The sequence below is a fragment of the Mobula birostris genome, chromosome 5 (assembly GCF_030028105.1).
Source record: "Mobula birostris isolate sMobBir1 chromosome 5, sMobBir1.hap1, whole genome shotgun sequence".
NCBI classification, from domain to species: domain Eukaryota; kingdom Metazoa; phylum Chordata; class Chondrichthyes; order Myliobatiformes; family Myliobatidae; genus Mobula; species Mobula birostris.
The window spans coordinates 58,837,105-58,849,237 of NC_092374.1; the positions used below are offsets into that span (position 1 = coordinate 58,837,105).

General features: G+C 42.3%; 1 protein-coding gene across 6 annotated transcripts in view; it reads left to right on the forward strand.

The window, feature by feature from the left end:
• Window positions 1-12,133, forward strand: part of tjp2a (tight junction protein 2a (zona occludens 2)) — a 152,651-nt gene that overhangs the window by 70,490 nt on the left and 70,028 nt on the right. For all 6 annotated transcript variants that reach the window (XM_072258087.1, XM_072258086.1, XM_072258089.1 and 3 more), the window contains exons 2-3: window positions 5,715-5,768; window positions 6,609-6,733. In XM_072258087.1, the coding sequence (XP_072114188.1) occupies window positions 5,724-5,768; window positions 6,609-6,733 (170 nt within the window). In that variant the 5' untranslated portion in view covers window positions 5,715-5,723. The remainder of the gene's footprint in view (window positions 1-5,714; window positions 5,769-6,608; window positions 6,734-12,133) is intronic.

Consider the following 12,133-nt stretch of genomic DNA (forward strand, 5'->3'; position numbering starts at 1 on the left):
TGCTGGTGACTAGTGGTATTCTGCAGGTGTCTGTGTTGGGACCAATTCTTTTTATGTTGTATGTCAGTGATTTGGATGATGGAATTGATGGCTTTGTTACAGTTTTCAGACAATTTGAAGATGTGTGGAGGGAGGTAGTTTTGAGGAAGTAGAGGCTACAGAAAGGTCTGGGAGAATGGGCAAAGAAATGGTGGATGGAATACAGTGGTGGGAAGTGTATGGTCACGCACTTGGTAGAAGAAATGAGAGGGTTGACTATTTTCTAAATGGAGAGAAAATACAAAATTCTGAGGTGGAAAGGGACTTGGAAGTCCTTGTGCAGGATTCCCTAAAGGTTAATTTGCAGGTTGAGTCTGTGGTGAGGAAGGCAAATGCAAAGCATTCATTTCAAGAAGACTAGAATATAAAAGCAAGGATGTAATGTTGAGATTTTATTGAGGTCTCACTTGGAGTATTGTGAGCAGTTTTGGGCCCCTTATCTTAGAAAGGATGTGCTGAAACTGGAGAGGGTTCAAAGGAGGTTCACAGAAATTCTGCTCCTATATCTTATGGTCTTAGGTTCTTATATAATCCATAGTGGTGTGAATGCAGGCAATTTGCTTAAAGAGCTGCATTTTAGAGGAAGGTAGGCAAGCACATGAGGGAGGAATGGGGTAAGGTGTACGGTGAGTACAAGTTCACATAAAGCACAAACACCAATCGGGGACAGTCTGCTATACTCAAATATTACTCCCTATCTTCCTGAAGTTACTGATGGGAGTGTGTGTTCTAGCAACTACACTAATTTGCGGTCTTGGGAGTTAAATCAATTCAATTCACATTCCACCTTATCTCATTCTCCAAGAGACTACAATACTTTCATGGATTTCAAACTGGCTGATATAGTTGAATTATTGTTGCAGAGTGATAAATTTTGATAGGCTTATTTATCTTTAAAGCATATAAAGAAAAGCAGAACCTATATTTCTTTAAAACCTTTCATGGCCTCTCAGCTTTAATAATCGTCGACGCTCTTCTGTGACATGAAAAATACTCACAGGAAGCTCCCACATACAACAATGTGATCTCCTGGAAATCTGGTAGGGGTTTGTTGACTGGGGGTTGAATATTGGTCTGAAGAGTCTGTGGGCCACCTTTCATCAAGAAATTTGGATTTCTTGCATCATCCTGAATAGCAGATGGTTCCCCTGTTCTTGAGTTGAAAGGCATGGCTGTGCTGCTGTTATTTCTGCTTGTACTTTTCAATGATGGTTGGCTATGGAAGCTGCAAGGACTTCAGGCTCATTTTTAATGGTAGTGGATAAAACCCAGAGCTGGCTGACTTGGCCCTTTTTGGGTGTTAAATAAAGAAGAACAGGCAGATATTGTCTAGTTTCTGATATTCATTCTGTAACTAAGTACCTGCCCTTTTTGGGTGTTAAATAAAGAAGAACAGGCAAATATTGTCTAGTTTCTGATATTCATTCTGTAACTAAGTACCTGTTGTTTAACATTTTTGATTCATTTCTTAAAATAGAATTGAAAAAACAAATATATATTGAGCTTCCTTTGAACCCAAAGCTGCAATTCAGTGGAAGTTGTGTCAAATCTGTTTGTTTCAGAAGAAGTGAATAGTTCTTCCAGGCCAGTGAATTAAACAAAGTTATAGATGAGTGTAATAGGATGGATGTAGATCAATAAAAAGAGAAGGTAACCAGTAAATCTAATAGGAAATTCAAATGAAATTACTTCATTCAGTGTGTGGCGTATCTATGGAAGTCACTTTCATGTAGAATAGTTAAAGTGAATAATAAAAATTCTCCAAAGAAGCTGGATAAACATACCATGAGACATTGCAGAATTAAGCCGTTCAGCCCATCAGGTCTCTTCCACCATTCCATCATGGCTTATCCTGGATCCCACTCAACCCCACACACTTGCCTTCTCACCGCATCCTTTGATGCCCTGACTGGAAACGATAAACTTCCACTTTAAATATACCCACGGACTTGGTCTCCACCGCAGTGCATTCCACAGATTCACTAGTCTCTGGCTTAAAAAAAAATTGCTCCTTACCTCCACTCTAAAAGGTTCCCCTCAATTTGAGGCTGTGTCCTCTAGTTCTGTATGCCCCCACCATAAGAAACATCCTCTCCATATCAATCTCATCTAGTCCTTGCAACATCTGATAGGTTTCAATGAGATCCCCCTGCGTTCTTCTAAATTCCAGTGAGCACAGGCCCAAAGCTGCCAAACCCTCCTCGGATCTTAACCTCTTCATTCCTGGAATCATGCTCGTGAGCCACCTCCGTACTCCAATGAAAGACATCTTTTCTGAGATATGGGTCCCAGAATTGTTGACAATACTCTTAATTGTGTCCTGACCAGAGTCTTATAAAGGCTCAGCATTGTCTCCTTGTTTTTATATTCTATTCCCCTTGAAATAAATGCTATCATTGCATTTGCTGCCTTTACCACAGACTCAACTTGTAAACTAGCCTTCTGGGAGTCTCGCACGAGGACTCCTAAGACCCTCTGCACCTCTGATGGTTGAACCTTCTCTCCATTTAGATAATAGTCACCACAATTATTTCTTTTACCAAAATGCATTATCATACTTTTCCCAACATTGTATTCCATCTGCCTCTTTTCTTCCAATTTGTCCAAGTCCTGCTGCAATCGAACTGCTTTCTCAGCACTACCTACCCCTTCACCTATCTTTCTATCATCTGTGGACTTTACCACAAAGCCATCAATTCCATTATCTAAATAATTGACAAACAATGTGAAAAGTAGTAGTCCCAGTACTGACCCCTGAGGAAAACCACTAGTCACTGGCAGCCAACCAGAAAAGGCGCTTTTATTTCCACTCGCTGCCTCATGCCTGTCAGCTATTCCTCCATCCATCTTTCCTGTAATGCCATAGGGTTTTATCTTGTTAAGCAGCCTCATGTGTGGCACCTTATCAAATGCCTTCTGAAAATCCAAGTAAATGACATCCACTGTCCACTCTGCTTGTTACTTCCTCAAAGAACTCTGATAGATTTGCCACGCAAGATTTCTCTAACAAGAAACCATGCTGACTTTGACCTATTTTATCATTAGTCCTGGAAACCTCATCCCTAATAGTAGACTGTCAACATTTTCTCAACCACTGAAGTTAGGCTAACTGGCCTATAATATCCTTTCTTTTGCCTTCCTTCTCCCTTAAGAGTGAAGTGATATTTGCAATTTTCCAGTGCTCCGGGACCATGCCTGAATCAAGTGCGTATTGAAAGATCATGACCAATGCATCCATTATCTCTTCAGCAACCTCTGTCAGGACTCTGGGATGTAGTCCACCATCTGGTCCAGGTGGCATATCCACCTTGAGACCTTTTCTAGTTTGCCCAGCACTTTTTCCTTTGTAGTAGCAATGGCACCCGATCCTGCTCCTTGAGACTCACGGACCTCTGACACACCATTAGTGTCTTCCATAATGAAGACAGATGCAAAGTTCCCATTTAAGTTCAGCTACCATTTCTTTGTCCCTCACTGCTACCTCACCAGCATCATTTTCCAGTGGACCAACATCAACTCTGTCCTCCCTTTTACTCTTTATATAACTGAAAAAAACTTTTGCTATCCTGCTTCATATTATTGGCTAGGCTTTTCCCTTCTTATAGCTTTTTTAGTTGCCCTGTGTTGGATTTTAAAGCTTCCTGATCATCCAACTTCTCACTCACTTTTGCTTCCTTATATGCCTTTTCCTTGGCTTTTATGCAGTCCTTAATTTCCCTTATCAGCTACAGTTGCCTACCCCTGCCACTTAAGAACAACTTCTGTGGGACATACCTATCCTGCACGTTGTGAACTATTCCCAGAACCTTCAACCATCTCTGCTCTGCTGTCATCCCCACCAGTATCCTCCTCCAGTCCACCTGGGTAAGCTCCTCTCTTATGCCTCTGCAGTTCCTCTTATTCCATTGCGATACTGATAAATGTACTCTCCCTCTCAAATTGCAGTATGAATTCAATCATATTATTATCACTTAATGTAAAGGGCTCCTTTACAGTAGCTCCCTAATAAGATCTGAGTTATTACACAGTACCAAACCTAAGATATCCTTTCCCCGAGTAGGCTCAAGCACAGGCTGCTCTAAGAAGCCATCTCATAGGCATTCAACAAATTTCCTCTCTTGCAATCTGGCACCAACCTGATTTTCCCAATCCCCTTGCGTATTGAAGTCCCCCATTACAATTGTGTCATTGCCCTTATTACATTCCTTTCCGGCTCCCTTTGCAATCTCAACCCTACATCTTGACTATTATTTGGAGGTCTTTATGTGATTCCCATATGTGTTTTTTTAAAAACCTTTGCAGTTTCTTTACTCCACCCACAAAGATTCAACATCCTCTGACCCGATATCACACCTTTCTAAAAATGTAATTCCATCTCTTTCGAACAGAATCAAACCACTGCTTATACCGTCCTGCTTGTCTTTTCGATACAAAGTGTATCCTTTGATGTTAAGCTCCCAACTATGGCCTTCTCTCAGCCACAACTCAGTGATGCCCACAGCATCACACTGACCAATATCTAATTGCACCACGAATTCATTAATCTTATTCTGAATGCTATGCATGTTTAAATGGAGCATCTTCAGTCCTGCATTTTTCGTCCTTTTGGAATTTGCCTCTGTGGTACAATGGGACTCTTCGCTCTGTCTGCCTTTGTACCTAATCATTGGCTTGTCCTTTCTCGCATTCATGTTACATCCATCATCTACTTGTAAACCTGCTGGCTCATCCTCAGCTCTGTTATACTGGTTCCCATCTCCCTGTCATATTAATTTAAACCACTCCCAACGGCTCTAGAAAACCTACTTGCAAGAATATTGGTTCCCCTCGGATTCAAGTGCAATCTGTCCCTTTTGACTAGGTCACACCTGCCCTAGAAGAGATTCCGATTATGCAGAAATCTGAATCCTTGTCCCCCGCACCAATCCTTCAGCCACACATTTACCTGCCACCTCATTCTATTCCTATCCTCACCGTTGCCTGGCACAGGCAGCAATCCCAAGATTACTAGCCTTGAGGTCCTTTTTCTCAGCTTCCTTCCTAACTCCCTGTATTTTTTTTTCAGGGCCCCTTCCCTGTTCTACCTATGTCGTTGGTACTAATATGTACCATGAGTTCTGGGTGCTCAGCCTTCCTTTTCAGGATACTGTGGACACGTTCAGAAACATTGTGGACCCTGGCAGCTGGGAGGCAAACTACCATCCGTGTTTCCTTTTCGCGCCCACAGAATCGTATACCTGTCCCCCTGCCTATAGAGACCCCTATTACTGCTGCCCTCCTCTTCAGTTCCCTACCCTTCAGAGCCACAGGGCCAGACTCGGTGCCAGAGGCATGGCCGCTATTACTTCCCCCAGGTAGGTTGTTTCCCCCCTCCCCAGCAATACTCAAAATGGATTATTTGTTGTTGAGGGACAGCCGCAGGGATGCTCCCCACTATCAGACATTCTCCCTTCCCTCTTCTGACAGTTACCCATTTGTCTGCCTCTTGTTGCCTTGGGGTGACTACCTCCCTGTAACTCCCCTCTGTCACAGGAGAAGGACGTAACAGAAGGGTCTGCTGACATGGCGAAATAAGAAGGGCTGATGGAAGCTTATATGGAGCATAAATGGGACAAATGTCTGTTGTGTTGTAAGAACTGTCATGAGTATTACAAACAGTTGTTGTTTTCCTACAGGCCACAGTCATGGAAGAAGTGATATGGGAACAGTTCACTGTGACTTTACAAAAAGTAAGTTTCCTTTGGGTAATTAAACACTATGTAAATGAATGGCCATGCAATTTCCTGTGTCTGAATGCCTGTCTCTCGTTCTCCTATGACTCTTATTTTAAAATGAAAGATTTATATTCTGGGTGTGGCATTGTGTGTATATCTTTTTTAATTGATTTAATTCTGCAACTGACAAATGTTCTTTTAATAGTCAAATCATTTCCAAATGGTATGTCTGTCCACAGATATTTTGGATTAATCTTCATTTCATGAGATTGATAACATCCTACTTTGAGAGAAGTTTCTTCTCAAAAAAAAACAAAACCAGATGTGGATCAATTAACTTTAATATTCTTTTCTACTGATATCTTAGTCTGTCTTCATTTGTCTTTATCAAATGGAATTGGATTTGTCTCATTCAATATAGATGGCGCTATTAAACACCTATTCAGTTCTCATATAAAGGAAGTTGAGTGGTGTTGCTAAGTTTATGTGACAGCCATGAAACTTTGGCCTAGTCACTCTGGTCCATTTGAGATGCTGCACTGCAGATGGGTTCCAGTTGGAAATAGCGGCTCTCCACATTTCCCACCGTAGATGCTGCCTGACCCGCTGGGTTCCTCCAGCACTTTGCATCGTTCGTGTTCCAGCAACTGCAGTCTCTTGTGTCACCAGCAGTTATAGTGTTGGATATCTATAACAGTTAGCGTTTAGCTGCCCTGTGGATGAAGCAACTTCAACTAACTTTTTAAAAATCTTAAGATGTTTCTTTGAAAGCTGTCCTTGTATTAATTGTTAAAATTTCAGTGTGAATAATTGTTTAACTGAATATGCAAACATTGTTATTTCACTCTTCCCCAGGACTCCAAGCGGGGATTTGGTATAGCAGTCTCGGGTGGAAGAGATAACCCCAACTTTGAGAACGGTGAAACTTCGATCATCATCTCTGATGTGCTGGAAAAGGGCCCAGCAGATGGGTTACTTCAGTGAGTAAGATTACCTGAACTTTTGCTATGCAAAACTTTAACTCTGAATTTGACTTGCAGTGTTTGGTTTTAAACATCTTCTGGCTCAGTGGACAAGGTAGTCAACTCCTGATTTTCAGAAATGTGTGTGTTCAAGTCCCAAACTGGATCCCTAAGATCTCACTTTTACTTCTGAGACATAATCAGATCAGGGAGAAGACACAAAAGCCTGAAACCACATATCACCAAGCTCAAGGACAGTTGTTATTATAAGGCTATGAATCAGGCATCTTGTTCCACAAGATGAAATGAAATGAAATGTCTTTATTGTCATTGCATAGTACAAATTGTCATGCACCAATACAGCGAAAATGAGTTTGCAACTCTCGTACTCAATGCTATAAAACAACAAATAAAATAAATAACCAATAAATAAAATCAAGTAACCAGCCAGTATAAGCAATGTCCAGCAGTACAAAAGCGCAACTCAGATGCATGACAGCCATAAAACCAGTATTAAAAGTAGCAATATAACAAATTTATGGATGATGCTTGCTGTGGGGGTTAGAGCTGTTTTTCAGTCTGGAAGTGCGGGCATAGATGGAGTCATGCTTCATGGCTTTGTACCTTATTGTCTGCTTGCACAGCACTTTGTGTGTAACTGTACTTCCTCAGTGTACTGGTGACGATGTAATGTTCTGTATGGATGGCGTGCAAAACAAGGCTTCTCGCTGTACCTCGGTACCTGTGACAGTAAATGAGTTTATCTTTGAGACGTTATGCAATCTTAGGAATTAAAGAATGAATGGGATTGTTTGAAGAGCAGCAGAGTCTCCCCAGTTTCCTTATAACTCATGTCCTCCAGACCCAGCACCATCCCTGTAAATAAGACTGAGAGTACAAAGAAAACTTCCATCTTTCTTGTAGGTTGGTGACCAAAACTGCACACACTAGGTCTCACCAATATCTTTTACATCTTCAACATAACATCTCAACTCTTACACTCAGTACTTTGATCTATGAATGTCATTGTGCCAAAAGCTTTATTAATTTACCTGTGACACCACTTTCAATGAATAATGGACCTGCACTCCCTGACACCATTATTCTACCGCACTGCTCATTGCCCTGCTGCTCACTGTATAGGACTCATCCTGATTAGTCCTCTCACAGAGCGACACCTCACACTTGTCTGCATTAAATTCCATCTGCCATTTTTCAACTCATTTTTCCAAGCTTTGATTGTCTTCCTCGCTGTACACTACACCCCCTAATCTTGGTGTCATCTGCAAATTTGCTGATCCAGTTAACCACATTATCATCCAGATTGTTGATATAGATGACAAACAACAACAGACCCAACATCGATCCCTGCAGCAGTCCACTAGTCCCAGGCCTCCAGTCAGAGGCAGCCATCTACTACCACTCTCTAGTTTCTCCCGCAGAGCCAATATATAATCTAATTTACTATCTCATCTTGATTGCTAAGCAGCTGAAGTCCATGTCCGCAACATCTACTGCCTTCATCAACTTCCTTGGTAACATTCCCAAAAAACTCTATCATGTTGGTTTGATACAATCTACTTTGCACAAAGCCATGCTATCTATCCCTAATCAATCCCTGTCTATCCAAATACTTGTAAATCTGGTCTCTTAGAATACCTTCCAATAACTTGCCACTACTGATGTCAGGCTCACTGGCCTATAACTCCCTGACTTATTCTTAGAGCCTTACTTAACCAGTGGAACAACATTAGCTAATCTCCAATCCTCTGGTACTCAACTTTCACTAAGGATAATTTAAGTATACCTGCTATGGCCCCAGCAATTTCAGCACATGCCTCCCACAGGATCCAAGAGAATGCTTTGTCAGGCCCTGGGGATTTATCCACCCTGATTTGTCTCAAGACAGCAAACACTTCCTTCTCTGCAAACTCTATGAGGTCCATGAACTTGCTGCATTTCCTCACATCTATAGACGCTGTCTGTCTCTCGGAGTAAATACAGATGCAAAAAAAAAAAAAAAAATCCTCTTAAGATCTCCACCATCTCTTCTGGCTTCACGCATAGATTAACATTCTGATCATCCAGAGGACCAATTTTGTCCCTTGCTCTTGAGATGGCTGTAAAAGCCCTTAGATTTCTCCTTCATCTTGATGGCAAGAGCAACCTCATGCCTTCTTTTAGCCCTCCTGATTTCTTAAGTGTTCTCCTGCATTTCTTATACTCCTCAAGTACCTCATTTGTTCGTACCTGCCTATATCTACTGTGAACGTCTTTTTTCCCTTAACCAGGGCCTTAATATCTCCCGAAAACCGAGGTTCCCCAAACCTGTTATCCTTGCCTTTTATTCTGATAGTCACATAGAAAAGGCTTTGTACTCTCAAAATTGCATTTTTGATGGCCTCCCACTTACCAAGTACATCTTTGTCAGAAAAGAGCTTGTCCCAATCCACACTTGCCAGATCATTTCTGATGCCATCAAAGTTGCCCTTTCTCCAATTTAGAATCTCAACCCAAGGACCAGACCTATCCTTTTCCATAATTACATTGAAACTAATGGCATTAAGATTCTAAATCTTCTGATCCTCTGTTGCCGCTTTCTAAAGATTTGTTTTCATTTTTTCTTAACAGAGCCAGCCCACTCCTTCTACCCACCTACCTGTCCTTTTGATACAATGTGTATCCTTGGATGTTAAGCTACCAAATATGATCTTCGTTCAGCCACACCTCAGATGCCCAGAGCATCATACCTGCCAATTTCTAACTGCACTGCAAGATCATCTACCTTATTCCATATACTATGTGTATTGAAATACAACACAATTGATCCTGTAGGCATCACCCTTTTTGATTTTTTAAAAAAATTTTCTCCCATGTTACTTTTCTGCTCACCCACTGACTGCAATTTTTCTCTATTATTTGTCTGTCCTTCTTCACAGTGTCTCTGTACACTGCATCTGCTTGAACACCAGCTGCTCCATCTATCAACACACACAAAAAATGCTGGTGAACGCAGCAGGCCAGGCAGCATCTATAGGAAGAAGTACAGTTGACGTTTCGGGTCGAGACCCTTCGTCAGGACTAACTGAAAGAAGAGATAGTAAACTATCTCTTCCTATGTACCTCTTCCTAGAGAAGCTGCCTGGCCCGCTGCATTCACCAGCATTTTTTGTGTGTGTTGCTTGAAATTCCAGTATCTGCAGATTTCCTCGTGCTCCATCTATCATTCTGGTTGCTGTCCTGCTGCCAAATTAGTTAAAACTCTTCCCGACAGCTCTAGCAAACCTGCCAACAATGATACCGGTCCTCCTCCGGTTCAGGTGTAACCTGTCCTTATTGGACAGGTCATGCCTTCCCCAAAAGAACTCCCAATGATCCAAAAATCTGAAACCCTGTCCTCTGTACCAATTCTTCAGCCATGAATTCATCTGCTGAATCATCCTATTTTTACCCTCGCTGGTGTTTGGCACAGGTAGCAGTGCAAAGATTACTACCCGGAAGGTTCTGCTTTTCAGCTTTCTACCTAACTCTCGATATTCTCCCTTTTCCTACCTATGTCATTGGTACAAATATGTTCCACAACTTCAGGCTGTTCACTCCCTCTTCTCCCCCCCACCCCTTTTGGAATGCTGTGGACCCAGTCCAAGACATCCCTGACCCTGCCACCCAGAAGGCGACATACCAAACGGGTATCTCTTCTGCATCCACAGAATCTCCTGTCTGCTCTCCAAACTATGGAATCCCCTGTCACTGCTGCAGTCCTCTTCTTCCCCCTTCCCTTCTGAGCCACAGAGCCAGATTTGGTGCCAGAGACATGAACGCTGTAGCTTTCCTCTGCCAGATCATCCTCCTTTTCCCGACAGTATTGAAAGTGGCATACCTATTGTTATGGGGAACAGCCACAGTGATGATCTGCACCAGCAGCCCTTCCCCACTTTCCTCCTCCTGTTGATCACCAAATTACCTGTGTCCTGCACCTTCGGATTTAACTACCTCCCTGCATGTCCTGTCAATCAATCCCTCAGCCTCCCGAATGAATTTGTCCAGTTCCAGCTCCACTTTTTTTTTTAAATATAATTTTTATTGAGTTTTCGAAGTGATACATGAGAAAATAATATCTACCCTCCGACCTCCCCCGATATATACTCCTACCTAAAAAGAAAAAAAAAGAACCGCCTGAATATTGGAAGGTTTGCACATTCTCTATGGAATAAAAATAAATATAGTATATATTTTTTACTTTCCCCCAAGGAACCAAGATCTTCATCATTGGAGCTATAAATAAGGGCTCCAAATATTCAAAAATGTTTCATATTTATCTCTTAAAATCTAAAGCATTACTTAGCTTCTCAACTCTCATATTTCCCTGGGGAATCTCTTTGAACTTCACCATGTTGCTATGTGTTTCCCTCCCAATCATCCAGCAGCTCCACTTTCTTAACACAGTCTGAAAGAAGCTGTAGCTGGATACACCTGCAAGTATAGTCATCAGAAACACTGGAATTCTCCCTCCCTGCCTACATCCTGCAAGAGGAGCATTCCACTATCCTGCTTGGTAACCCCACTGCTCTACTGTGCAGTGAGAAAGAAAAAATAAACAAAATAAAATCCCCCTACAGTCTCAAAGGTTCAAAGGTACGATTTAATGTCAGAAAAATGTATACAACGTACATCCTGAAATGCTTTTTCTTCACAACCATCCAGAGGGGTGCCCCAAGAATGAACGACAGTTAAATGTTAGAACCCCAAAGTTCGCCCCACCCCAGCTCCCCTCTGTCCCATGCGAAAGCGGCAGCAAGCAACAATCGCCCATTCCCCCCCCCCCACCAACATAAAAAAGCATCGGCACCCGCCACTGAGCACTCAAGCGTGAGCAAGGCAGCAGCAAAGACACAGACTTGCAGTTAGCCCAAAGACTACGTTGTTCACCCGGTATTCGACATACCGCAGGTTCTCTCTCACTCCCTAATAAGGGAGAAAGAGATGTCTCCATTTTCACAACGAGCAGAGAGACATAACAAACAACTCTCTAGTTTACAATGTTAAAAGTCTGCCGCATCGCTTTTTTCGAGCTCTGTGCCCAAAGATCATGAGTCTCTGAACACACAGCTGCAGATATTCTGACTCTCCCGACGACACACGGGTCTCCTGTCGTGACACCGACCCTCGATCTACTCATCTCCAGAGGCCTGAGATCCTAGGCTCCCAAAGCCAAGCCGAATACTTAGGCTAAGCCCTTGGAGTGCGGAACAGTGGCCAGTTATGAAATCCTGAGAGTGAGTCCCATTCCCGCAAAGAACCGTAGTCAGCAACTTCAGGTCAAGATCTTCAAAAGAACCCTGAAAGGGAAATGTAAAGATATTGAAGATGGAAATAGAGCTGTTTCTGAAGATGCAAGCAAAGGAGTTGCCGTTTAGC